The following is a 26,706-nucleotide window of genomic DNA, read 5'->3' on the forward strand; positions in this document are numbered from 1 at the left end:
GAACAAATTTTTCTAGAAAGAATGTTACGGAATATGGTCAGATAAAAAAATAAAATTTATAATACAACAGTCTACCCAATGACTTAATGGAGATATTAAAAAATAGTCAAATCAAAAATGTGGATAGTTGAAAAAAAATATATCAGAGGTTAAACCCCAAAATCATCATGTGTCCACCAAATTCAATTCCACTAGGTAGGCTTGGACCACATTCCAGCTATATAATTGAAATGTATTTAAAATACTACCGTCCAAAGTATCCAAAATTATCCAGGGTAAGCCAATTGAGAAAATTTTAAATGGAATATATTCTGGAAAACAACTTTTATTGATAACAAAATATGAAAACATGAAACCCTTCAGAATACATTGAAAAAAATGAAAATACTGTGTCTGCTTATCCACAACTATAACTGGAATTTTAAAAATTATATGTATTCATGGATAAGCCCATCTGCAGATAACCCAAACCAAATTTTTGGGTTGTGTTTTGGATCCTATAATTCTTGGTTTATCAGCAAGTGTAAAAGGTATGCAAAATGCTGTATGCTTAACTGGAGCACAATAATGAAAGCTATCTCTAAATGTCTAATCACTAAAATGTTTTATATCAAATATTTCTTTTTTCCATTATTAATCTTGACTGTACACAATCCTTTTATGTTGAACTCTGCTTGCAAATTATGTATTGGCTCTCTTTTAGGTTGTGCTGTATTTCCCCTGTCTTGGCTGCAAAGGTTCTACCTGGCACTGAAGTCACTGTAGGCCAAGAACAAGAACAAGGTGGGAAGTGGCCTCATGCTAGCACTGCTGGAGCTATTAAAGCCATGGGAGGAAAACACTGTGCTAAAGATGTAACAATATCCTTTTCATGTTCAGTTTGACTACCTTGAGGCAGAATTATAGAATCAAAATTATAGGCCTGAAGGGATCTTGGAGGTCTTCTAGTCCAACTCCCTGCCCAAGATAGGAATCCTTATACCATCCTGGACAAATAATTGTCTTTTCTTGAAAACCTCCACAAATATAACACTCACAACTCTGGGAGGCAAGCTATTCCATTGATTAATTATTCTCACTGTCAAGAAATTTCTTCTTAGTTCCAGGTTGGACTTCCCTCTGATGAGTTTCCACCCATTGCTTCTTTCACTGCCCTCAGGTGCCATGGAATTGCCCTCTCTTTCCCTGTGACTGCCCTTCAAATATTGGAAGATTTTTGTCATTTCACCCCCTAAGACTTGTCTTCTTCAGGCTAAACATATCTAGGGTCCCTTAGCTTTTCATCGTATGGTTTAGTCTCCAAATCCTTTATCATCTTTGTTGCTCCTCTCTGTACTCTTTTTAGGACCTTAGCATTTTTATTTTTTGGTATCATGGTGATAATTGGATGCAGTATTCCAAGTGCAGCCTCACTGGCGCAGTGTAGAACAGTATGATCCCTTCCCATAATCTTGATGCTATCTCTGTTGATGCAGCTTACGACTGCATTGGCTTTTTGGACAGCTGCAGCACACTGCTGACACATACTTAAAGCAGTCACCAGAATATCTAGATCCTTCACTAGCACTATTGTGAAGCCATGTACTGCCTATTATGTGTGCATTTGATTCTTCCTGCCTAAGTGTAGGACCTTACTTTTCTCACCACTGAACTACACCTTGTTGGATAGGGCCCCATGCTCAAGTCTGTCCTTCTGAATCTTGAATCTATCTTCTAAAGTGTTAGCAATTCCCCCCAGCTTAGTATTATCTGCGAATTTGATAAGCACTTTTCAGTCCTCATCTTGATCATTTATTAAGGTGTTGAAAAGCAACAAGACAGAACCATGAAGTACCACACAGTATGCTTCCCTCCATGTAGATGTAGTTCCTTTGAGGATCACTCCTGATTATTTGTTCCAGGATTTCCCTAGATCCTGAAATCAAGCTGATTGGTCTGTAGCTTCCTGGATCCACTTTTTTCCCTCCTTTTTGAGGATTGGAACCACATTGGCTGTTTTTAGGTGCTCTGCCTGTTCCCGTGTTCCAGATTTCATTCAGAGGTTCTGAGATCTCATCACAGTGGCTAATATCTGTAGTACAGGTGTAGGGTGAGGGGGAAGGTTCGTTCTCTGAGCTTGTCAGTTAGTTTCTAAACATTTTGTTAGAGGTTTTTTCCCCTAAATTCTGCTGAAGATGTTACCTAGCCTGGTAATGAAAGGTTCGAAAACCAACCCACAAGCTCAAAGAACGAACCTTCACCCTCATTGGTGCATGTCTTAGTTCATCCTGAGCCTTAGCTTTACTGATACTATCCTTGCAAATTTTGAGCTATTTGCTGGTTCTAGTTATATGCCCCTTTTTCCATTTTTTATTCTTGTCCTATTTGACCCTCAACTTGACAGAGAGCTTTTTGTGTAACCATGATGGTTTCATTGGGAGTCTCTTGTTTTTCTTTCTCTGTGATATTGTTTTTGTTTGGCCTTTATTATCTTGTTTCTCAGAGTTTCCCAAGCATATTGAACTGTTTTTCCCTCTAAGATTTCTATTCATGGAATTCTTCATATTCTATTAGCTTTGTTGAAGTCAATTCTCTCAAAATCTAAAACACTAATCTGACTTTTTTCAGTTATCCTTGCCTACATTATGATGAATTCTAGTATGACATAGTCACTCAACTTTCATTCTCTCAATCATTTCATCCCTATTAGTAAGAACTAAGTCCAGTATAGTTGACTTTCTAGTTCCCTAATCTACCTTTGGATGACAAAGTTGTCAGCTAGGCAGGTCTGGAACTTGTTTGAGCTCCCACTCACCACAGAGCTTGCTTCCAATTGACGTTGGAGTAGTTAAAGTCCCTCAGTTCCACAGTGGTGTGTTTCCTGTTCATCTCATCTAACTGGTTAGCATTTAATTGAGGAATCTCTTAATTCTGCTACAATTCCAATCTCACATACATGTTTAGAAGAAAATCCATAGAAATCATCAATTCACTGAAATGTTTTCTAATTGTAATTACAGAAGCGAAGAACTTTATTGGATTGACCAATAAATTCCCAACAATGGTATGAGTTACATTGCTAAAACATTTCCTGACTTTCTAAATTTCCAGAACCAGGAAGCCATCATTCAGCATCAGAAGTTCTGCCATTATCAGTACTTAACTAGCAATATGGTGGAAAGGGCATTTCTCCTTCCTCTACTGGCTGCCTTTTTAAAGGAGAAAGCTTAAATCACACTTAAAGAGGAGTCATCTATATTTTCCCATCGTTCATCGGACAATGCCTGACTTTAGATTTTTTGCATCCGGTGTCTCTCTTTTGCTTAAGGCCATACTACATATCTTTTTCTCCTTTTCTGTTCTCCTGATATTGGAGCTGCAATATTTGCAAAACAAGGATCCTGGACATTTTTACATAGGCAAGGGAGAGAAACAATGTTCGGTTTTTCCTTTTGAGACTAGAGTTCCCTCTCTAAACTTGAAGGAAAAATACTATTAATCTTGTGTCCCCATCCCCCTACTGCAAGGAGAATAAGATTTAATTAAATTAGAGATGTAATATATAATTGAGAAAAACCGTTTGGGAAACTAAGTTTTCCCAAGGATTAATATTAGGAATGAAGAATTTGTTTTTAAATGGATTTATCTTCTATTTATTATCTTTATTTTTAAGATATTAACCTGCAGTTATCTGAAAATGAAAAGCAGTTTTCCTATTAGACAGAATCTACAACCACTCGCTTTAATACTCCAACGTTTTGTTTCTGAAATGTATTGGTTTTGGAAGAGTTCTCTAGTTGTTTCTCTTTCCCCCTTGGTTATTTTGAAAGTGTGGCAAAATGTTCTTCCAAATAATAATATAGTCTGCTAAGTCCAAGTTATGCCCCAAATTTGGGTGGGAAAATGCTAAATTCTAAAATATTCTTTTTAAAAGTTATAGTTAACATAGATTTCAACCAACACATCCTTAATTGAATACTCATTTAAGATGTAAACTAATCCATAAAGTGTTGAGAATATTTCATTTTCTTATTAGTATTCTTGCAGAGGTTAGTGGCATTAATTTAACCCTAGATCAGGGGTGTCAAACTTAATGGCCCACAGGGTGCTTAAATCTGGCCCACGGTGCCTCTGCTGGCCAAAAACAGGCCAGGTCCCAGGTGGCCTCCATGCAGCCCGTTTTCGGCCTCTGCAGCCTCCAGCAGCACTCTGGTGCGGGAGGCCAAAAATGAGGCATGGGGGGGGGGCATGCACGCCTCCTCCCCGCGTGCCGTTTTGGCTGGCAAAGTGCTGCAGGAGGCCATCCAGGCTGAAAATGGGGCACGGGGGGATGCACACAGCTGACACGTGCCCCATTTTGGCCAGCAGGGTGCTGCAGGAGCGTCCGTCCTGTCTTCCCCCCTGCCGGCCCCCAGAGAACTACAATGCTGATCTGGCCCTTGAGGAAATCCAGCTTGACACCCCTGTCCTAGATAATGTCAGGTGATGTGCTGGAGCCTATCTCTAATTTGTGGCCTAACTTCCAGGCTCATAACTGGATACTGGAGCAACAAAGAGTTGAGACCTTTGTTGTTAGTTGTGAAGTTGTGTCCGACCCATCACGACCCCATGGACAATGTTCCTCCAGGCCTTCCTGTCCTCTACCATCTTCTGGAGTCCATTTAAACTCAATTGAGATCTTATTGTGCTTTAAATGGTTGTGAAATGCATGGCTGGTTTTTAAATAAATGTTTAAAACATTTATTAAATATTATTTATATTTAACATGGAGCTGAATACAGGTACTATATTTGGGCTGCAAAAACCACATTACTACTAGACTACTTGGCTGCTGTTTACTAATTGTCCAGGTTTTTGCAACCCAAATGTGAAAACCTGTTCCTAAAATTGAACTTGATGTTTGATGACTATATGCAGTTCTTATGGAAATACTGTGAGAATGGTTTACCACTACTTTCTTTCAGAATATTTATTGTCTTCCCAATCCAGATTACATCTCTAGTATTTCCATTCAAATGGTAACTACCTTCAACCCTGCCCAGTTTCTGAACCAAGATTAATTTGGCCAACAGTTGTCATCTATAGGAAGTTCTTTTTTGTCAATAGAAGGAAATGAATTTACAATGTTATTCACTCTTGTTAATTCCCTTAACTGCCTTTCACGAAGCGCATGTGGACAATACCAACAAGATAGTTACTACACCAGCATTTATGTGTGAAACTGAATTTCATCACATTTTTGACGGTATCGGAGCCATGATAAAAAATGTTTTAAGGCTGACAGGCAAATGAAATGGATTGTTGAATAACAAAAAGCAATAGCTTTTAGGATATATTGCAGCTTTGATGACAAAAGTTGGCACAGAATGTACTTTTAGATGTATTTTAGAGGATTGACTTAAATTTTTGAATTGGAGCATCCTACATTTATTGAATCAGGATCCTTTTATGTCAAACTCTTTTCCATATAGTCCATCGTCACTGGCAATATCACCTATTGTTAAACATTGGAATTAATGACTCAAGTATTTAAAGTATTTACCAGCTGATACCAGAATGTTTCCAATATGATATCAAGACTTTGCAAATATGATTTAGCATGTTAAAGTTGTACAATTGGATTTGAATCACTAATATGACAAACTCTTGATAACCTAATTTGGGAATTGAGAACAGCAGAATAAAATTCCACTCATTTTTCTAATTTAAATTTAATTATTAGTACTGTGAATATCTGGTTGCTTAATATTGCATAAGCACTGACATGTTACAAAATTCCTGAAGAATTAGACACCACATAGGTAGTCACTTAAAGAAATTAGGGTTTGGCTCCAAACACAATCCTGACCATAGGAATGTTTTAGAAATAAATTGTAATCCCTCTTGCAGAATCCATTAAGTATTCTGATTTACCAAGAGAATTAGGGAGGCAAGCTACTGTGCAACAGTTCAGATCAATGAAGAAAAATTAACTTTCTCAATTAGATATACCAGATGTTAAATAAAATGAAGTTAAAATCATGTTTCCATTTTTATTAATCTGTAGAATATTTCTTTGGTCTATTGTTGTCTGCCTCATATAAGAGAATTTGTGTAATGGTTTTAGATGAACCGGGGTGTGTGTGTGTACGCACATTTTGAAATCAGTTTTGACTCCTCGTGACTATCTGGGTAAATCCAGGCAAGTTTTTTGGCAACATTTTGAGTAGTAGTTTGCCATTGCCTTTTTCCTAGGGCTGAAAGGGACTGGCCCAAAGTCACCCACCTGTCTTTGTATCTAGGCAGGATTAGAACTCAGTCTTCCAGTTTTCTAGCCTATTGCCTTTAAAATCAAGGCTCGTACAAAATTGGCTCTAGCAAGCCATTAAGAACCGTGGTGGCACAGTGGTTAGAATGCAGAATACAATCCTAAATTGCATTAACAGAGGGATTCAATCAAGATTACACGAGGTACTACCACCCTTCTACAAAGCCTTAGTAAGACTACACCTAGATTACTGAATCCAGTTTTGATCACCACACTACAAAAAAGATGACTGTAAAGAATACAGAGAAGAGCAACCAAGATGATTAGGGGACTGGAGGCTAAAACATATGATGAACAGTTGCAGGAACTGAGCATAGCTAGTCTAGTGAAGGACCAAGGGAGACATAATAGCAGTGTTCCAATACTTGAGGGCCTGTCACAGAGAGGAAGGGGTCAAGCTGTTTTCCAAAGCACCTGAAGGCCGGACAAGGAATAATGGATGGAAACTGATCAAGGAGATATTTGACCTAGAAATAAGAAATTTTCTGACAGAACCACCAATGGAACAGCTTGCCTTCAGAAGTTATGGGAGCTTCGGTGGGGAATTGGACTAGATGACCTATTGTGGTTCACCTGCAGACAGCAGCGGAATCGGATGAGGGTCCTGTGTCTGATGCAGAAAGGGGTCATGACCATCTGGGAATTGTGTGCGGACTCCAGAGCCTCCAGAGTCTGGCAGCAGTGAGGCAGAGAGGAACAAGGGGAGCCTGTTCCCAGTGCGCGTGTGCACAGAGCTGCTAGAAGGCAAGAGCAGCTCAGACAAAAGGGGCAACTCTGTGGAGTAAAGCTTGGAGGTGACTGCCCTTCCCCTAAGGTACAAAGAAAGTACAAAGGTAGAGAAACCTTTGCAGAAAGCAAAGTCTTCGCTCTGTTTGGACTAAACCTTGAAGCTCTGTGTGGACTTTGTACTTCAGGTTTTTTTTTTAAACAGTTTGGCACTTTAGTTGTTGGCAATTCAAATGAAATAAAGATAGGTGCTTATCTTGAGGGACTGTTTGGGACTCATTATGGGCTGGGAACGAAAATAATTCCCAGCATTGAAATGAGAGTTGTTTGGACTAAGCATGTGCTTAATTACGGTCTCAGGAAGCCCAGAACACCTATAAAGTCCCTTTAAACTCTGTTATTTCATAGTGGGCAACACCTCTATCCAATTGATTACTATGCCCTGTGGAGGAATGCCTGCCTCTTCAGTCCCTGGTCATTGGTTCTCCATTGCCAATTTTTAAACAAGTTTCAGTTGAATGTGAAAGGTTTGGTGGAAGATTAGTTATAGTAACACTTGCATTCCCTACTTCCAAAGCTGCATGGATTTTGCACAACTTTTTGTTAAACACTTTCATTTATTTTCACACAATATTGTACAACCCTTCTCAAGAGAAGATACTTATTTTATGTTGTGGTTTACATTTTGCAACAATAATGATTTCTCTTTTTTCTCTGAATTCCCCTTTCTTCCCCCTTAGTTTCTTTCTCATGATCACATTGTGATTATTTCATTGTGAGGAGGAAAGCATACCACTTCTGTAGTGGTATGAGATTCCCTGATAGTCATGAGTCTTGCAAATTATTCTCGGGAAAGATGTTTGCACCAATTCCAAGTCAAAGGGGATTCCAAGTCAAAGAGACCAATAATATTTTTGCCTAATTAAAATGAGTTTCAAATAATACAGACAAAACCTTGTCCCCATTAAAAAAACATTTACATTTTTAAAAAATTGATAATTTCATTTGCAGAGCAAACAAATTGATTACATTTGGAATTTTTTATATTTTAAGTTACTGTTCATTATTCTAAGTAACATGGATTTGGGCCAACATTTGGGTATTCTCTCTCACAATTACAATCTTATAAGAATTATAGCAACCACAGGTATAAGAATTATAAGATTATAGAAACCATACAGTCTCAACATCTTATTTTGAAATCCTTACAGCCTTGACACTAGATCTAATTTTCTTCCTCCTAGTGTAATTCCTAGTATAAAATGTTAAGTAACATTTTGGTAAAATCCTTGAAGTCAAGCCCAGCTCTTCAGGGGCCTGTTCATGCAATTTTGGCAATTTTTTCAAGACTTTTCTTGATTTACCTAGCCTACAGTTCTGTAATTCCCAGATGATCTCCCACCCAAGTGGTAACCAGGGTTCATAGGTTTTGAATTCAGAAAAAGTCAGCTGTGTGCCACATACTGACACGCTAATGATATATTGTCCTAAAGCCAGAGTCAGAATGTTTTCAGTTTTCATTCTAGTGAAGATGTTCTTTTTAATTCCCCAAATCTGCGAATTAAGAATGCTGAATAATTTGTAGTCATTCTTCATGACAGTGCTCAGCTGTATGGCACGGCTGTTTCAGGAGAGTCTTAAGTTTGAGAAAGCAGCAAGGCATCATCTGCATACAAAATAACAGAAATGTATCTATTTCCCATGTCTATGGAGATTCTTGGTCATCCCGGTCATGGTTGTCCCAACCATGGTTGTTTTTCCAAGAAGCTTTTTCAGCACTGAGAAGCCAAATGTCTTTAAGGAAAAACGAAGTTCAGTTGCCTTTTTAAAAAGCACCTATCTAACTGGGATATCTATTTCCCAGTTTTGGCAAAGTAATATTTTATCAATTGAGGAAGAGTTCAATTTCTCCCATAGTTTGGATCTGAAGATGAGACCAAAATCACATCTAAGATCAATAAATGCTGCACGATGAACATGCTCTTGGAGTAGTATTTCTTAATTATATGTTGGAAGGTTAAAGCGTGGTCAATTATTGAATGGCCTTCTCTGAAACCTGCCTACTCATCAGCCAAAAGATTGTGTTATAACTCAGTCCAGGAGTTGTTAACCACATCGAGAAGGCTAATTGAATGGTATCTGGCAGCTAAATATCTGCCTCCTTTGTTGATCAGAATCACCAAATTAGGTCTCAATCATCAAAGATTCTAACTATATTAGTGTAAGTGAATAAGAATTTCAGGAGTTCTGGTTGACGTCAAATGGTTGCAAAATAGCGGAGCTCTGCTGGGCTCCATGAAATGCAGCCGGCAACTGCTTGCTGGGAGACCCTATGGCAGAGGTCGCCAACCTTTTGGACCTCAGGGAGCACCAAACTCATAATTTTAAATTCCGCAGACCAGAGACTTTGGGAAAATCCAATAAAAAGTCTGCAGGAAAAATTCCCACCCCATTTTCCTACCAATCGATCATTCTTTATTTGAGATCGCAGGATACCGTCTCCAGCTCTGTTCTCGGGGAGGGAGGGAGGAGAGAGAGACTTTTGGCTTCATGCAAGGAAAGCAGCAGAAGTCTTTCTTTCTCTCCCCCCAAACTCCGCCAGAAATGAGGCTTTGTGAGATTTGTCGCCCTGGCGCAGCCTCTTGGAGCAGGATGTCTTGCAGGGTCCCAAATACTCATTTCTGGTGGAGTTTTGGGGAGAGAAAGAAAGACTTGCTGCTTTTCTTGCGTGCAGCCAAAAGCAGAAGAAAGAAGCAGCCTGGTGGCCAGGCCAGGTGCATGGAGCAAGTGGGGCAAGTTCCCCCCCACCCTTCTCCCCTCCCCTCTACTTCATGTTCGCGATGCAAGCAACGCAAGCCTTGTGCTCCTGCGGGCCATGTGGGCATGCAGCCTTGTGTTCCCACGCAGCTTGGATTAATTACTTTGGGGGTGACATTTTTCTGTGGACCACCCAAATTTTCTTGCAGACCACCAGTGGTCACTGGCCCACTGGTTGGCGACCACTGCCCTATGGGGTTAAGCCTCCCTGGAGGGGAGGTGAAGAAAGGAGAGGCTTTTAGTTGATCACGAGGAAACCGTAATTTCCTTGCAGATCTGAAGAAAACTTTCCTGATCGGCAGAAGGGATGACAGCCATTTTCTTGGTCTGTCACAAGCTGGGACAATCGGGACACTAAGATTTTGTGCTGGAGCAGTATGTGGACAGAGCAGTGAAACTGGGTGAGATAATTTCCGACTGTTACCTTAGAAGGCTAATTTAAGTAAAAAGTTCCAAAAAATAATCTCCAATCCTTAAGAAAGTGGTGACTGGATTTATGGAGAAAGTTTAAAGATTAAAAATTAAAGAGGAAGATCAAAGATTAAAGACATAGAAGTAAAAGAAAAACCTAAAGGATGATTTAAAACAAAGAAAGCCTGAAAAAGTTGAATAACATTGTGAAAAGTGATTATTGGGAGAAATAGCTTTTCTGAAACTTAATCTCTAACCCACCTTGGCTGGATGCAAATCAGCTGTTTTCAATTTTCTATACTCTGTTAAACGCTGGATTTGGGAGCAGGGGAGCCATTTATTGGAGGAGGAAGATTACTGGAACATGTAAAATCCAAAGGAATGTGAAGAGAGAGAAAGTGAACAACCTCTGGAAAGCTACTTGACCTTGACTTTATCTTAGTAGGCAATTTGGATGCTGGGAAATATCTACTGAGCTTTTTGAAGATTTATAAGGCAAATCAAATTAAACGTTAAAACTTTATTGGAACTCTACACTGAAAAGCGGAAAAAAGGAAAAGAAGAAAAAATAATACCTTAAAATCTGGACAATTGGGAAGGGGTAAATTGGAAATTATAAAGACCGAAAAGTACAAATGTATAGTATTTAAAGATCAGAAATATAGGGGACTTGGAGAAATAATTTTAGGACTGATTAATTTTTATGAACATTTTGGGGGGGATATTGGGATAGTGGAATATTAGAGTGCTCCTAGCCCCCTCGTGCTTGTGGCGTGTGCCGGCACAGCCCCCTCGCACTTGTGGCATACACCAGCATTTGTGAGCCTGCCTCACACTCACGGCATACACCGGCACTCTCATCCCAGAGAGGCCGTCAACCCAGAAAAGTTGGGGAACACCGATACAGAACAGCTCTATGTAGTGGAAGTGCCTCGTTGAAAGAGCATTTGGGTTACTTGGTCCTTCATCTGGCTTGCCCATTGTGTTTGTATTTGTTCTGGGATATCTTCAGGGACCCCCCCCCCCCCCCCCCCCCCCCCCCCCCCCCCCCCCCCCCCCCCCCCCCCCCCCCCCCCCCCCCCCCCCCCCCCCCCAAAAACCCCCATCCGGCCCCGGGCCGCGCCCCGCTGGCCACACACCCCCCCCCCCCCCCCCCCCCCGACCCCCCCGGAAGGCCCCTTTTGCCGCCCGGCCCACAAAGCGCCCCACTCCCCGCACCGACCAGTTGATCATGGAATAAGGTGTATCCAAAATGGGAGCCCCAAAAACAGTATGTTGGGACAGTGATCACTCTTTGGATGATCCAACATGGAACTGGAGAATTGAGAAGCATATAGTTCTTGATATGGCAATGTAGTCAATCAGATATGGCCAACTTAATGAGAGAACTCTGCCAGATAATCGGTAACAGTGCCATTCATAATTTACATTCGAACTTGTAAAATGTTTGTAGCGCATGTAAACTCCTGAAATCTCCAATATGGTCTTTAGATTCTCTAATTAGGAGGGGCATCCAATGAGCATAAGAAAGTAATCAAAGTTTGGACCTTATGCTGCGAAGGCTGAAATTGCCCACTGTTGAGTCAGAACAGTAAGTGCTTACAAATACAGGGATTCAAAACCCTTACGTGTCAAAAATCGTATTCGGGAGGTTGTCTGTATCTCCAACCCATTTCAGATGCAGCTGAAAGTTGTCTTCAGTTGATTTTCAGCCAAATTTCATTAGAACTTTATTATTTGCAGGGAACGTTCAGTTTTTAGTTTCATAGTTTCATAAAGCACGCCATGTCCAATATGTGAGGGAATTCATCAAGGTTGTACTGCAGTGTCATCTGATTTCTTTCCAGGGAGCCTATGGCCCTTGGAAACTTACCACTTCCACAGGAGCTTCAAAAATAAAACAAAACACATACATGTACACAGTATATAGGAAAAAAGATAACTGCTTAATTCTGATATTCACTTAGTGGAGCATGTAACCTTTCCAGTCCAAAAAATGACACAATAGCATCAACATACTTAAACTGTCTTTTATCCATTCCATGATCTTAGTATAAAGTCTTCTGTAGAAAGAGGTTAAAGCAATTCCTCCCCCCCACACAACTGCTTCAAAGGGAAGATTGTAATGTTTGTTTTGTTTATTCAATTTCTATAGCCAGTCAAGTGACTCTCTGTGTGGCTTACAATTCTAAACTGTTCCTAAAGATCAACACAGAATGTTGGATGCTCTGATTATGGAGTAAAATGTCTTCCCAATCATTGGTCTTTTCATAAAGACAACTTTTCCAAAAACCACCAGCAGTTGCAACAACTGGAGACTGACGGAATTGGGGATATAGTGGGCCATACTGAAGCTCCTGAAAAGCTTCATGCTGCCCATTTGTGCTTTTTATGGATCAAAATATACTTCCACTTTTAAAGACTCTAGCTTGCTTTTCTATAGCTATCATGCTGGCAATAGTTGTCAGGACCCACCATAAAGATGGGGCTCAGAGTTTAGCTAGCTTTTGTCTGGTGCTTCTTTTGCCCATGATGATATGATGTGGGTAGTATTAAATACAATGAGAATATTAGAAGAGGATATTGAAATGAACTGTGGTTAATAAATGCAAGAAAACAGATATAACCAGAATAGAGCTGGAAGGGACCTTGGAGGTCTTCTAGTCCAGCTCAAGCAGGAGATCCTATACCATTTCAGACAACGACTATCCAGTCTCATCTTAAAAACCTCCAATGATGAAATACCCACAACATCTGAAGGCAAGCTGTTCCACTGGTTAATTGTCCTCACTGTTAGGAAGTTTCTCCTTAATTCCAGGTTGCCTTTCTCCATGATTAGTTTCCATCCACTGTTTCTTGTCCAGCCCACTGGTGCTTTGGAAAATAAACTGACCCCCTCCTTGTGGCAGCCTCTCAAATATTGGAATATTGCTATCATGACCTCCCCAGTTCTTTTCTCTAGAAAGATCGGTAGTTTGATAATGGAAGCAGTAGAATTAAAGAAGGAAAGAAGGGAGGAAGAACTACAAATATGAAAAACACTTCAGAAGGAGAAGAAAACAATTTGGCAGTTATTCCAATGTCAATTATGCTTAGTCCTATTATGGAGCTCATTAAGAAAACAGGCAGGTTGTGGAAAAGTAGCAACACATGCATGTACCTTTGGCGCCATAGCAGCTCCAAAGCGGCGCTGCCATTTCGGAATGGGCAGGAAAAAAAGTTGAAGCACAGGGTCAAGGAGAGAAAGTGACCAATTTGAGCCAGCCTGGGGGTGCAGATGAGAGTTGCACTTTGGAATATGGAAATGATCTGACTAAGTGAAGTTGTGAGTCCATCAGCTGAGAATGGGGGCAATGAAGCCATCAGTTCCTGTAGTAGAGGAAGTGGTTGGAATATGCTGAAGTGGTGATGTTACTCAGATGTAACAGAAAATGTGGAAGAGCTGGTGGGTGGATATAACCCGCAAGGGAGAAGCAAGGAATGGTAAGTGGACCTCCCACGAGCAAACAGAAGAGAAGCAGGGGGAAGTAACCACAGTTCCAGGGTAAATCCAGGGCAAAAAGGTTCAGGGAACACTGGGAAAATGAATACTGTAGGTGGGAATGATTTGTTTCTTGTTGTCTTCATTGCTATAGAGGGAAATAGAACAGCCAGCAAATTGATGTAGATTCCTACCAAACAAGCCCTCCTTACAGGTTGGACTGCTGGCAGCCACAGCCTCAGACTGTTGCTGGCTAAAGGGAAGCTTATATAAACAAGAAGTCCTCTATACATGACACAGACGCAGTGAGATATCAGGGCTGGGAAGATACAGATAGTTGTGCTATTGCTGATGTTTGCATATAAATGTTTTAATGGGTCAGAACTATACAGAGAAGATAGAGTTGCTGGTGGTATATATTAGTCCCCTCAGGACAACATAATTGTGGATTTCACTTTCCATGCTGGGTATGGAATCCAGTGTGGTTTAGATTTTAGGGTCTCCCTGGCCTGTTCCAGATTATTTCAACCTCGCCTGTGTTGACAGTCATATGTTAAACCCAGTACTTTCCTCAAGGGAAATGGTATATGGTTTTAAAGTGGAAAAAGTTATTATGAATTCTTTGCTGTGGTCAGATCACTTCCTGGTCAGTAGGTATTCATTCTACAATTACTCTTGTATCCTTCCTACCAACCACATAGGAAATACACTTTGACTATAGTTCAGTTAAATCTAGCATTTTACTATTTATTTCCTGTTGCAACAATTTTTTAAAAGTTGTATCCAATCTGCACAGTAATTTAAGATGAAAGCAGACTGGGATGGAAGTAAACTATTGAGGAGTTAGATTCTGAAATTGCTCCTTATGTTGAATATTTAAGATCTGAAGTAAAGCAGACATTAGGTATAATCTTTTTAACTCTCTGATCAGTGGCATTCACAGACCTTGCTTTCAGTATTCTGAATAAAGAAGTATTGTGATGGCATGTTGCAAACTTTGCCCTTTCAGCAAACTGTGTGTGATGTCAAAACACATGCTGAAAAGGATCAGGGCCTATAACTCAATGCCATGTCATCTTCATTCCAACCCACTTGCCTCCTCCCTTCCTATGGAGGAAATGTCTCTGACTTAATCTTTTCCTAAACTTCAGACTGCTATCTGCATGGACAGCTAAACAAGTAACTGTTTTCACTTTTGCAAACCCTCTCATACAAAATAAGTGGCAAAACAAATGGAAAGCTGCATGATCGGCTAAACATGATTTTATAAAAAATTATGTACTGCTGCTTACTTACCAGTATATGTTGCTTGAAGAGAATGTTTATATATTTTCCAACTTATGCATGCAATAAAAATTATGAGAATAGTAATAGGAATGCTGAAGGCTGCAGCTCTTTCATGATATTTGTTATAAATTATAGGGCTGTTTGTTGAATTATTTAAATCAACTGAATAAGAACAAACTGAGAAAAGAAAAGAAAAAGCATTGAACATTATTGGTTTACAGTTATCACACACTAAATAGCTTTTAAAAGTAGCAACGTTAAATTAAGAATCATTCAAGAGTTTTCTATCCATATCTAAATTAGTATCCAGCAGAATTCTCGCTTCCCCAACATGGGATCAGATCAGAAATTATTTTGGAAAATTCCAAACAGCAAATTTTAAAATAATTCACCAAATAACAGGGCTAATAAATCCCGAGTACCCAACATGGCAAACAATATTTCCTTTGATGCTTGCTGGGCATATCATTATGATTAAAATAATGAACTTTAAAAACATCTTTAAAGGGGGCATTACCCCATTGCAAAGGAAAGAACCAGCCCTCTAAGTCTTACATAACCCCGGGGGCATTTTTTGAACATAAAAGTGATGGTAGTTGTAGTCTGGTGTGTCCATCTGCTTATCATCTTTAGCATTCAGAGGGAAAGACAAGGAGTAACCTCACCAATTTACCTTCTAGTTACCTTTTTGTGTGTGACTGGCCATGCAGTTCATGACGGTTATTTTCTGAAAGTACTCATGACGTGTTCTTAAACCCCAAATTTATTAGTCCAGTAAATTTGGGAATCCCACCCTACATTGTGTATAGCACCTTTTCAAAGGCAGTATATAAATACCTGAATCATATGATGCAAGTACACTGTTGTTAGGAAGATATCAATTAAGAGCCTCACCTGCCTACTTATTCTACAGTATTTTGTTTATAGCCGATGATGGCACTTAATAACTGACTATCCATTTCCCACATCATCTGTTATCTCTCCAATCCTAACCTTCTACTGAAATTGCTATGTCAGGACATTGGAAAATAGATAGGGTGTTGGGCAGAATATATCCAGAAAGTAACTTTGCCCAAGTAAGAGAGAAATTGAAGTGCTAGAAGTGCTGAAAAAAATTGGATGGCAGTAGGAAAAGTGATAATGATGAGAAAAGAAGGGATAAAAGAGTCTGGATGCCTCCAGATGGAGCATTCTACCATTCTACCATTCAGAAGAAATTGAGAAAACATAACATAGAGGATAGTATCCTTGGGAGACTTATGTTGGGGAGAGAAGTGGAAGTGCAGAATTGTTTATAGCCATGACTTAGATAACGTAACTTAGATAATGCAAGAAGGGGAATTGTTATCCCAGCACAACTGTCAAAGCACTCTGGCATTCTGAATAGGAAGCAAAAGCCATGAGGCTGCAGTTTGGCAACAGGCAAGTTTCATCTTTTGAATTAACTAAATCATCCAATTACAAAATATTAATTATCTTTTTATTCTTTTCAACCCAACTGAATGTTGAGAACAATTTATGTCGGAGGACTTGGGGTTCTTGTCTTTCAGCAGGATAGTTTTACACAAACTGAACAGAATAGAATAAAATTTGGTGTCAGCAGGAAAAGCTGGTAAAAGAACAATTATGTTAAAGGAAGATCAGGTCAGACTATGGAGAATGTTCCAGAAAAAGGCATCTCTAAGAAAGAGACAACTGGACAATAATTTGGAATGTAGCCTTTCCTCTACTCTGAGCTCTCTTCCAAGTCTCATAATTTGGATCAGAGCCTTTATTAAGTGGTTGGAAAGACTTTCAGAAGCCAGATTTGGCATGTCTTCCTATTTCGTTTAATATATACTGAAGTATATTGCCACATCAATTCTTCCTTAAAAATATCAATGGACGGACAAGAAGTAAGAAATAAACCATAAGGAAAAACTTACTTGTGGTAGTAATATTTTGATGCAGTTGCTTATGTTCAATTGTACATCTTAACTTCATATCAGAAGCTACTTTCATCTTCAATGTACTGAATACACTGAAAGTCCCATCAAGCTCTTTGGTGAACTGCACAGTTATGTTCATAGTGCTGTTGTTTATTTCATTTCTCCAATAAAGCCTTTGTTCTGGATAGCCATGGCTTGAATTGCACATAAACATCATTTCTTCTCCGAGCTGAACAGGACCCGTTATCACTGGTTTGCTGTAATTTGCTGGAAAAAAGAGAGAAAGAAGAGCAGTACAATTTTATAGCCATGTTTCCCTACAATTTTATCTGCCACTTTTTAAGTAGGTATACGATTGGAGAGAAATCTTTTTAGAACTAGATAATACACTGCTCAAAAAAATAAAGGGAACAACACAATGGAACTCCAAGTCAATCACACTTCTGTGAAATCAAACTGTCTACTTAGGTAGCAAAACTGATTGACAATCAATTTCACATGCTGTTGTTCAAATGGAATAGACAAGAGGTGGAAAGCATAGGCAGTTAGCAAGACATCCCCAATAAAGGAGTGATTCTGCAGGTAGTGACCACAGACCACTTCTCAGTTCCTATGCTTTCTGGCTGATGGTTTGGTCACTTTTGAATGCTGGCGGTGCTTTCACTCTAGTGGTAGCATGAGACGGAGTCTACAACCCACACAAGTGGCTCAGGTAGTGCAGCTCATCCAGGATGGCACAACAATGCGACCTGCGGCAAGAAGGTTTGCTGTGTCTGTCAGTGTAGTGTCCAGAGCATGGAGGCGCTACCAGGAGACAGGCCAGTACATCAGGAGACATGGAGGAGGCCGTAGGAGGGCAACAACCCAGCATCAGGACCGCTACCTCCGCCTTTGTGCAAGGAGGGACAGGAGGAGCACTGCCAGAGTCCTGCAAAATGACCTCCAGCAGGCCACAAATGTGCATGTGGCTGCTCAAGTGGTCAGAAACAGACTCCATGAGGGTGGTATGAGGGCCCGACATCCACAGGTGGGCTTGTGCTTACAACCCAACACCGTGCAAGACGTTTGGCATTTGCCAGAGAACACCAAGATTGGCTAATTCGCCACTGGCACCCTGTGCTCTTCACAGATGAAAGCAGGTTCACACTGAGCACACGTGACAGACGTGACAGGGTCTGGAGATGCCGTGGAGAACGTTCTGCTGCCTGCAACATCCTCCAGCATGACCGGTTTGGCAGTGGGTCAGTAATGGTGTGGGGTGGCATTTCTTTAGGGGGCCTCATAGCCCTCCATGTGCTTGCCAGAGGTAGCCTGACTGCCATTAGGTACCGAGATGAGATCCTCAGACCCCTTGTGAGACCATATGCTGGTGCGGTTGGCCCTGGGTTCCTCCTAATGCATGACAATGCTAGACCTCATGTGGCTGGAGTGTGTCAGCAGTTCCTGCAAGACGAAGGCATTGATGCTATGGACTGGCCCGCCCGTTCCCCAGACCTGAATCCAATTGAGCACATCTGGGACATCATGTCTCGCTCCATCCACCAACGCCACGTTGCACCACAGACTGTCCAGGAGTTGAGGGATGCTTTAGTCCAGGTATGGGAGGAGATCCCTCAGGAGACCATCCTCCACCTCATCAGTATGCCCAGGCGTTGTAAGGAGGTCATACAGGCACGTGGAGGCCACACACACTACTGAGCCTCATTTTGACTTGTTTTAAGGACATTACATCAAAGTTGGATCAGCCTGTAGTGTTTTTTTCCACTTTAATTTTGAGTGTAACTCCAAATCCAGACCTCCATGGGTTGCTCAATTTGATTTCCATTAATAATTTTTGTGTGATTTTGTTGTCAGCACATTCAACTATGTAATGAACAAAGTATTTAATAAGAATATTTCATTCATTCAGATCTAGGATATCTTATTTTTGTGTTCCCTTTATTTTTTTGAGCAGTGTATAACAATTTATATACTCCTTTATCAGCAGCCAGAATCTTGGTAGGAATGAAATGTTCTCTGGAACGTTACAGGAAAGTCTGTCAGATTAACCCCTTTAATTCTTTGTGGTCAAATCACACAGCAGAGAGTTGGGTTTGATATCTCACATTCGTTTCCAAGGCATAATCCATAATGGCACATCTAGCATAAGCATATAATATACAGTACAGAATTAAAAGATGTATCCCCGTACTTTCAGTGCCTACCTTGTCCTCCTCAATGAGTTTGGAGGAAAAGGAATTAAGTATGTGATGCCCAAGAGTTTAAATTGTAGTAAAAGGCAGTAGGCATTATACAGCTAATTTAATCGGACATTTGAGATTGCCTGCATCATTGTTGTCCACATTATCCTCATACCATCCAATTGCAGACAACATTAAATTATTCAGCAAAGGATACACTGACAAAATAAACTTTTGCTAAGGGTGAATAATCTGCTATACGCAGCCATAGGTGCAGGATACCTTCCAAGCACATGCATCTCTCCATAAGCACAACTGTTTCCAATTCATGCAGTTACCAGGAGGGAGGAAATGATGTGGTGAGGAAGTGAATTGTCTTCATGTCTACCTACTGCCATCCAGTTTAAATTAGCATTTAAGACTTTTGGACATTTTTCCTTAATTGACAAATACTCATTCTTTGCAAAATAGTTCTGGAAATTGAAAAGAAGACAGGCGCTTAACCCGCACACCATGGGACTCTTTTTCATAGTAAAGTTTTTTTTTAATGTTATAGTACCATTAAAATAAATTTGTGCTTATTCCTACTATACAGTAGCCTTTGCTATTATATATTTACATGTTCATCAGTTGTTTCAGTATGTACTTCATCTTCCTACTTTAATACAGGAATTAACTTAATTGTCTTTGTGTTATTAATTTATTCATAAAAAATTAGTTTAAATTTAATTTATTACTTTATTTAGGAAGTATTGTACTTTTATTTTCTGCTTGCACATAGTCTTTTCAACACCAGAGTCAATGAAGGAAATACATAAAAATAATTCTTCAATGCGCTTTTAGGAAAACTAGCACCCTATTCACTCTTCTTTATACTAAAATCTGATTCCTCCTTTTCAACTCTACATATATCATTTCACCAATCAGTCTGTTTTGTAGATCTCCCTTTTGGATTTTTCTGGGTTTTCCATCTCACATTCCTTCTTCTTTTAAAAATTGTCTCTCCAGCTTTGTACCTGCTTTCTTCCAGCAGCTTCAGTCTATGCTGCTTGATTTATCTGGCACAAAGATAAAAACAACCAATAATCTTTTCTGCTTAACAGATCTGCCCTTTTTAAATCTTCCCTAATTTATAGATCTAAACCTCAAAATGTGCATGAGAAATTTCACACCATCTATCCAATTCTTTTTATGGGCTGGCAAGCTGAGGAAAAATTATTTCTGAGACTAAATTTCAACCCTATCATAATAAAGTATCTGGCCATCAAAACAATAATTCATAAGTACCGTATTTGCTCAGAACAAATCCTTACCTGCCACTTTGAGCGATATGGATTCATTATGAATGAGTTTAAACTGTCCATTTATATTTTTCTGTATTATGCACTGATAGATAAATTCATCTGCTATCCTGATGTTTGATAACTGCAAAGAAGCACTGCCTTGTTTTGGCTCATTTAATAGAGTCCGTTGTTTGAATTCTTGACACTGGTACTTTTCCATATTTTCATTAGGAAAATAGCCAGCTACAAAGCATGAAAACCTGTCTTTTATTTGCCATAATATTCGATTCCTATTGTAGTTTAAGGATTCTGCTTCCGGATAAGAGCATTGCAATTCAATACTGCTTCCTATTATGCCAATCACTTCTGTTTCAGCTATAAAGAGAAAGAAGATACAAAAAATGCATTGCATCATATAATCTACTTTCCATTTTCACAAAGTTAAAACTGAAGTCACTGTTCCAGATTCAGCTTTGTGTTTCATTCTCTTCACTCCTGAAATTCTTATTTATTCTTCAGAAGTACATGGGGCTGCTCTTGAAGAACATTCAGAAGCTTCAACTGTACTCAACACATGAGCTGCATTGGCTGCTGCTGTTCTTCATGCTTGGGACTGGGTTACCTAGGGCAGAGGACCCAACCCCTAGGCCATGGCCCACTACCAGGCAGTGGCCTATTTGAACGGGGCCGTGCAAGAGACAGGCCAGCATGCGTGCACGCATGCAGCTCAAATTGTATGAGTGGCAGGCTGGCGTGCACACACATGGTGTGCATGCATTTGTGCGCCAGCCCACCGCTTACATGAGTTCAGCTGCGTGCGTGTGCTAACCCACCGCTTGGCCCAGTGCTTTCTCCCCCCCAGCCAGGCCACAAAGGTTGGGGAATGCTGACCTAAGGAACCTTCTCTCATCCAATTCAGTCCGGCAGGTTGGTCATGTTATGGGTCCAATGAGCCAATAGCTGGTGGGGATAAAAGAAGTGCCTTCTCCTGCTCCTGCGCTTCAGAGATTAGACTGATGCCAGCCCTGTTGGCCTTTCATAAGGCTGTGATGATCCAGCATGCCTGGGGTCCTGTGTGGGGCCTCAAGTGTGTTAAGTGCAACAGTTTTACTTGATGATCATACATATTTATTCTGTATTGTTTTATGTTTTTATGAGGTCCATCACCCAGAGACATTTGTTGAGATGGACTGCTATAGAAATTAACTAAATAATAAAATAAAATAAAGGTCACTGGACTCTGCTGTATTTAAATTTGTACTGAAACTTTATTTGTTCTGCATATTTATGTACAATCTGTTATACAACTGACTGTAAGGAATGGATGTGACAATGCATTTCTGTGCATTATCTTTAGTCAGTATTTACAGTTCATACTGAAAAACCTACTATTTAATCGATTTGCTTATATGGCCATCTGTCTTGCAGCAGTGAATTTGGGCAGCTAATAGTTTAAAATACCAACAGAAAACATACACAACTGAGGAAAACATAACGGCAAATTTAAAGGAAGAATAGACTTGATTGAATTCTTAATAAGAAACCTCCCTGTTGGTCTCTGTTGCTCTTTATCATAACTGTTCTATCAACAATCTTTCAACTGATGTAATTTCAATTGACTCTAATGGAAATACAATTCCATCCAATACCTGGTCTTAGTTCTGTCATTACCACAGCAACTAAGCTTAATATGTATATTAAAACTATTTAAGGAAAAAAATCTTGAGAATATCAGTATTTTATTGAAAAATATTTAACAGTAAAGGAAAAGTTAATTTAATAGTTCAACTGTATTTAGAATAATACAGGCAACCAAATTAAAAGTTCCTTGCCTTTGTATAATTTGCCCTGAAGTCAAAATAGCTGTGATCTTTTCTATTAACACATACACTACTTAAAAACTTGCTTTATAGTTGAATAAATCTAACATAATAACTTACCAGATCTCCAAACCCAAAGAAACAAGACCAAGAGTCCAAAGCTAAAATAAAATAAAATACAAAACTGTACATTTCAAATTAAAAATTAGAATGTGTAATTTTAAAAATTCCACAAACTATTGAGGAAAATGTATAATAAGATTTAGCGTAAGCCATGTAATAAATTATTAGTAGGACTAAGATGTGAACCAACTGAATTCATTATTTTCACTATTTTATCTTTTATGTATTTAATAATCATAATTGTATGCTGCAATAATAAAATATAATCTTGGCAGCTTATATTGCAATATACATACATATCTAAACAGCCCATCCCAAAATAAAAACAGAACTCTATAAGAAGAACAGTAATATCAAATCAAGGAAAGGCTGATAAAGTATTTGTGCTTCATGCATTACAACAAATTGCTTTTGTAAGTCTGAGAAAAGGAAAACACAATATACACATTATTGTGTATGATATCCAGGAGTGGGATTCTACCGGTTCTGTCCACCTCTGGAGAACTGGTAGTTCTGAAGAACAGCAGACAGAGAACATACATAGAACCGGTTCTATGTCTGCTGCTGTTTGGGCCCACCCGCCCGCCATCTTACCTGACCTTTATTTTCTGCTTTTTCAACCGCAGCTGCTTTGCGCAACACAGCTGTGGTTGAAAAAGCAGGAAAAAGGGGCTTTTCCAACCGCTGTGCACTTGCACACAGCGCTGCTTAGCTATCCAGGCAGCTCAGCAGGTCCTAAATTGCACTCACGCAACTTGCGCGACTTGCGCGCATGACGCAGAGCAACAGAACCGATAGTTATACCGGTTGGATCCCATCCCTGATGATATCCTTCTGAGACCACTTTCCTATTTTTATTTTAATACTTGGTCATTCCCTATAGAGGCAGACTTAGAGGAACTCTGTTATCTGTACAATAACTGTTTCCTGAGATTTGGACTGAATGTTGTATTGAATGCTCAAAATTATCCAAAGAGGTTCCTTATGCATAATTAAACCAGGTTATTCAAGCCACAGGAAATAATTATCAATTTTTCTACTTTGGTGAGATGCAATTTAAGAACTTTACCACATGATAAAGAACTTAGTGCTGGTCAGAGTTTTTTTCAGTAAATAAGTGTTTATATAAATATGTTTAATAAGTAAATTAGTCCTGGTCATTACATTTTAAAAAAGATTCAGAGAAATTGAAATAGAATTCCAAGCCAGAAGCCAAAATGATCAAAGAACTAAGATCTGAATCAGTGGTGGGATTCAAATTTTTTTACTACCGATTCTGTGGGCGTGGCTTGCTTGGTGGGTGTGGCTTGGTCGTGTGACTGGGTGGGCATGGCCAAAGCAATGTCACTCACATCAAGGGGTGCCTCGCCTGGCCCCTCCCCTCCCAGCCATTCCTTGACACACCCAGCCTCAACGTATCTATAGTTATGTAAAAATGTTCACCCTTTTTTGACTTTATTATTTACATACTATAGATGTACTTTCATGGACCACTGAAAGGAGGAAATGGCTCACGTGCTTTGCCCAAGAGTGTGACAGGCAACAGGCTTTTAAGGGGCTGCATTTTCCAAAGCACCAGAAGGCAAACAAGAAGCAATGGATGGAAACTGAACAAAGAGAGAAGCAAGAGTAATTTGAAAAGTAATCATAATATCAGGAAAAAGCAGAAGGGAGGATCACAGAAGGGAGAATCAGATAGAAAAGGGAATAAAAAGGGGAGGGAGAAGAAGAGAGGCAAGAGGGAAAGGAAAAGAAGCTACAAAAGACAGAAATAAAATATAGAGGTACAGGAAAAACGTACAAGAATTAAAGGTATAAATCTATTTAAAAGACACAGAGACAATGGTTAAAATTTCTTTCTTTCTCTCTCTCTCTTTCTCTCTCTCTTTCTTTCTTTCTTTTTTTCTTGTCTCTCTTTCTCTCTCTCTCTCTCTCTCTCACATACATACCTGGTCTGGGACAAACTGATCCGGCAAGCTCCAGAGCAGAGGGCAGTGGGAGAATGAAGAAAGCGAGCAGCCCTGGGACATCCACCCACCCGCCCAGTCAGAGCACCTCCACCGCCACTTGCTTCTCCCAGGGGACAAAACTAAAGGAAGCAGGCGGCAGCGGAGACAGTGGAGGTGCTGCAGTAACAGTGCTGCTACAGGAGGCAGGCAGGTCCCCGCCCTCCCGGTCGGAGCACCACGGCCGCCACATGGTAGGGAGAGCTGGGAGAGCACTGTGGTAGTTTAGCCAGCCAGCCGAGCCCGGAGATGGTGGTGGGGGCAGCTAGCTAGGTCCCAGCCAGAGCCACCGGTGGGATGGGGCCATGCTGGTGGGGAAGCCAGTCAGCTGAGCCTGGGGACAGTAGGGGACCTCTCAGCAAGCTCCGGGGATGGTGGTGAGGAGCAGGAAGATCCAAGGACAGTGGGGGAGGCCAGGAAAGGTCTGGGGCCGATAGAGGGGCTGGCAAGGTAAGGGGACGATGGGGGAGGCCTGTCAAGGTTCGGGGACGGAGAGGGGAACTCTCCAGGGACAGTGTCCAGGGACAGTGGGGGAGGCCCGGCAAGGTCTGAGGTTGGCGGCAGAGGGGCTAGTGCGACTCGCAGGCTTACCTGTGAACAGGCAGATCAGTGCTGCTCAGTTGGGACACAGGCACCATTTGGGAAGGCAGGTTAGAAAGGCAAGCCACGAGGACCCAGCGTGTCGCATAGGTGGGGAGGAGTAACTGGGCGGGGAGTGCAAGCGAGCAAGCGGCGACTGGGCAGCTTATATTACAATATACATACATATCTAACTCTCACTACCAGTTCGCCTGAACTGATCCGAACTGGCTGAATACCACCACTGATCTGAATCCTATATTAATATAGACAAAAGAAGCCGAGTGTCAGCGTTCCAGGGAACCTCCATTCCGAACAGTAACTCTGATATAAGCATAATCTCAAAAGTACTTTTATTAGAATAGCACCTGGCACATCTGTGGAATTTAAAAACTAAAAGTTTCCTGGACTTCCCATAATGTCCCAACCTATAAACCATCCCCTTTTTACTCATCATCACATCACATGAACCCATCCCAAAGTAAGTTCCGTTTCTTCCTGCACCACACTCTTTTACCTTGAACTAACAAAAGAATTTATTTTGTCTACTAAGAGCTAGTCAATTAAAATCACCCCACTCCCACTTTCTCAAGCTATGTGGCAGCGATGAATAAGGATTCCAAAGCTGACACTGAGCAGGTTAAGCTGTGAGAACAGAGAAATACTAGGGTGGTGGTTGGCAACATGCGGCTCCAGAGCTCCCTGTGGCTCTTTGGGCCCTCTCCTGCGGCTCCCTGTTGGAGGATCCCACCACTGGCTAGCCCCGCCCCTCACCCTCCCACTCTTTGCCTTCTCTGAGAAGAGAGACAGCAGATGGAGACTCGCTCCATATTCCAGAGCGGGAGCGAAGTGCCCCTCTACTTGCCTCTTTTTCTGGCCCTTGTTGGTGCTGTGTGCACCTCGGCACCTCTACTGCTAGGGGAAACGTGTGACTTTTTTCTGTCCCGAGACACTGGTTGGGCCGGCTGCAACTGATGCTCCGGGTCGTAATGGGCTCCAGAGGGAGGAGGAGGGGATGCCGTCTCCCCCATTGTGAAGTGTGCTAAGTTTAAGTGTGCTGCACAAGGCACTGCAAGTAGCAGCGAGTAGCAATAGAGATGGCGAAAGCAGCGGCATCAGGCGCAGCTGGCCCAGCCGATGTCTCGGGGCAGAGAGAAAGTCGTGCATCTTCCCATATTCCTCTCGCCGCCTCCATGGCTGCTCACTGCTCTTGCAGTGCCTTATGCAGCACATTTAAATTTAGCGTGCTTCACAATGGGGGAGACTGCATCCCCTCTTCCTCCTCCTCCTCCTCCTCCTGGAACTCATTATGATGCGGAGCATCAGCTGCAGCCGGCCCAGCCAGTGTCTTAGGGCAGAAAATCGCGTGTCTCCTCGGTGCGCGCAGTATCAAGAAGGGCCAGAAGAAGAGGCAAGTAGAGGGGCGCTTCGCCCCTGCTCTGGAATACGGAGCAAGTCTCCATCTGCCGTTGCCCTTCCCTTCTCAGAGCTGGTGAAGAGTGGGAGGGGAGGGTGAGGAGAGGAGCCAATGGTAAGATCATCAGACAGGGAGCCACATGAGGGGGACGAAAGAGCTTCATTTATCTGGGAACCTGAAATGACTCTTGATTTAAATCAGGGGTGTCCAACCTTGGCAACTTTAAGACTTGTGGACTTCAACTCCCAGAATTCCTCAGCCAGCTTTGCTGGCTGAGGAATTCTGGGAGTTGAAGTCCACAAGTCTTAAAGTTGCCAAGGTTGGACACCAGAGACAGAGAGACAGATGAGAGACAGATGAGG

The 26,706-nt window shown here is 41.0% G+C and overlaps 2 protein-coding genes across 6 annotated transcripts in view; one reads left to right on the forward strand and one right to left on the reverse strand.

Moving 5' to 3' along the window:
* The window catches only part of GATD3 (glutamine amidotransferase class 1 domain containing 3), a 10,642-nt gene extending 4,642 nt beyond the window's left edge, over positions 1 to 6,000 (forward strand). The window contains exons 5-6 of the mRNA XM_087966809.1: positions 620 to 860; positions 5,143 to 6,000. Coding sequence (XP_087822935.1) covers positions 620 to 860; positions 5,143 to 5,271 — 370 coding nt within the window. The 3' untranslated portion in view covers positions 5,272 to 6,000. The remainder of the gene's footprint in view (positions 1 to 619; positions 861 to 5,142) is intronic.
* ICOSLG (inducible T cell costimulator ligand) overlaps positions 1 to 26,706 on the reverse strand; it is a 57,257-nt gene that overhangs the window by 26,765 nt on the left and 3,786 nt on the right. For 2 of the 5 annotated variants that reach the window (XM_087966806.1, XM_087966807.1), the window contains exons 2-4: positions 22,340 to 22,380; positions 20,430 to 20,774; positions 16,934 to 17,203 (exon numbers count right to left, since the gene is read on the reverse strand). In XM_087966806.1, the coding sequence (XP_087822932.1) occupies positions 16,934 to 17,203; positions 20,430 to 20,774; positions 22,340 to 22,380 (656 nt within the window). Of the gene's footprint in view, positions 1 to 11,462; positions 12,128 to 15,017; positions 15,171 to 16,933; positions 17,204 to 20,429; positions 20,775 to 22,339; positions 22,381 to 26,706 lie in introns of those variants that run through there. The other 3 variants (XM_087966805.1, XM_087966803.1, XM_087966808.1) reach the window with 3 other exon arrangements.

This window comes from Notechis scutatus, chromosome 5 (assembly GCF_049901735.1).
Source record: "Notechis scutatus isolate UNSWTSFEM ecotype Mainland chromosome 5, rNotScu1.2, whole genome shotgun sequence".
Classification (NCBI taxonomy): Eukaryota; Metazoa; Chordata; class Lepidosauria; order Squamata; family Elapidae; genus Notechis; species Notechis scutatus.